The sequence below is a fragment of the Chinchilla lanigera genome, unplaced genomic scaffold (assembly GCF_000276665.1).
Source record: "Chinchilla lanigera isolate Chin_1 unplaced genomic scaffold, ChiLan1.0 scaffold00207, whole genome shotgun sequence".
Lineage (NCBI taxonomy): Eukaryota > Metazoa > Chordata > Mammalia > Rodentia > Chinchillidae > Chinchilla > Chinchilla lanigera.
In genome coordinates, this window is record NW_004955608.1 from 204641 (window position 1) to 205901 (window position 1261).

The following is a 1261-nucleotide window of genomic DNA, read 5'->3' on the forward strand; positions in this document are numbered from 1 at the left end:
ATGCCATTCCCCCAACCTGTTTCTCTGTTCCTTGTTTTGTTTTGCTTTATTTGTGTTGTGTGTGGTGTCACTGCAGCCCCCGGAGGGCAGCCTTCCCTTGGGCAGTGAACCACTTTGTCCTCACAGCACAGGGCCAAAACCTGAGTCTGCTCAATCCACCCATGACCAGTGTCAAGGATTTTGGTGTCACGTGACATTAAGAGTCCCAGGGAAGGAGTTTTTCCCATTACTCTTAGAGTGTTCCAGGCTTTGAGTGTCGCCCTCGGGCCACAGGATGCTGTCTGCACAAAGTTTTTTATCACAACAGCTCACATGGCCTCATATTACCTGGAAGCTTCCCATTTGCTTCTTTGACCTTGGGCTCAGCAGTGGCATCCCTCAGCACCTGTGTTCCTGAGCACACTCCCTGTGCTTCCCAAAGGAGCCGTACTTTAGAAGTTGGTCTCTGAAAGGCATTTCCTGATGGCAACCATTGAGTAACCCAACAGAAAGGTACAGAAATCAGGAAGAAAACACTGACCATAAATGTCCACAGCTGTTATCAGCTCACTCTGGAACATTAGGGCTGAGGATAGGTCAACTGCCAGCCCACTCTACACATTCAGAAGGACTTTGACAAAAAACTAAAAGCTCCTTGGCTACCGCTCATTGACAAGGCTCTGCAATGAGTCCCAGGGACATCGGTGTGTCAGAAAGCAGGGAAAAACCCAGGAAACATGGAGAGAACATTTGGTTAGAAAAAACTACAGGTTGGAAGGGAATATACAGTATGGAATATCTCTGTTTGCTGCTGTGAGTTCCTGAGGGCAAACCTCACTGATTGGAACACTCAGGCTTTTCCTCCTCAGTGACTACAGATTCACAAGTTCCGAGCTAGAAACCAGGTTAAATGATTGTGGAAGACACCAGATGATTCACACACAACTGTTTATTTATGATCATTCCTTTACATTTACGCACACATTTGTGCAAAGACTGAATTAACATCTAACAACTCAAATTCTGGTTTCTGACCCTGTGTAGGACTCAGGTCCACAGAAGACATTTCCCCTTGCAGGTCCATGATTCTCCAACATTGCTGCCTGCTACCAAGCTGTCCTTTTCTCACTCACACTGAAAGAAGAGCTCTGCGTCCTGGGGCCAGAAGGTAGCATGGGAAATGTGCACTCAACTAGATGGGGATACAGGCCGGGCATGGGTTAGGGTGCATGTAGTACACTGTCCTTTGGCGAAAGAGTTCATGGGAAACACAAAACAAGAT

The 1261-nt window shown here is 47.1% G+C and overlaps 1 protein-coding gene across 1 annotated transcript in view; it reads right to left on the reverse strand.

Annotated features, from left to right (window-relative positions):
• Positions 1-931: 931 nt before the first annotated feature.
• LOC102006524 (PRAME family member 9/15-like) overlaps positions 932-1261 on the reverse strand; it is a gene marked incomplete in the record, with an annotated part of 3196 nt that continues 2866 nt past the window's right edge. Inside the window, 1 exon segment of the mRNA XM_013510116.1 lies at positions 932-1261. Within this exon segment, the coding sequence (XP_013365570.1) occupies positions 1172-1261 (90 nt within the window).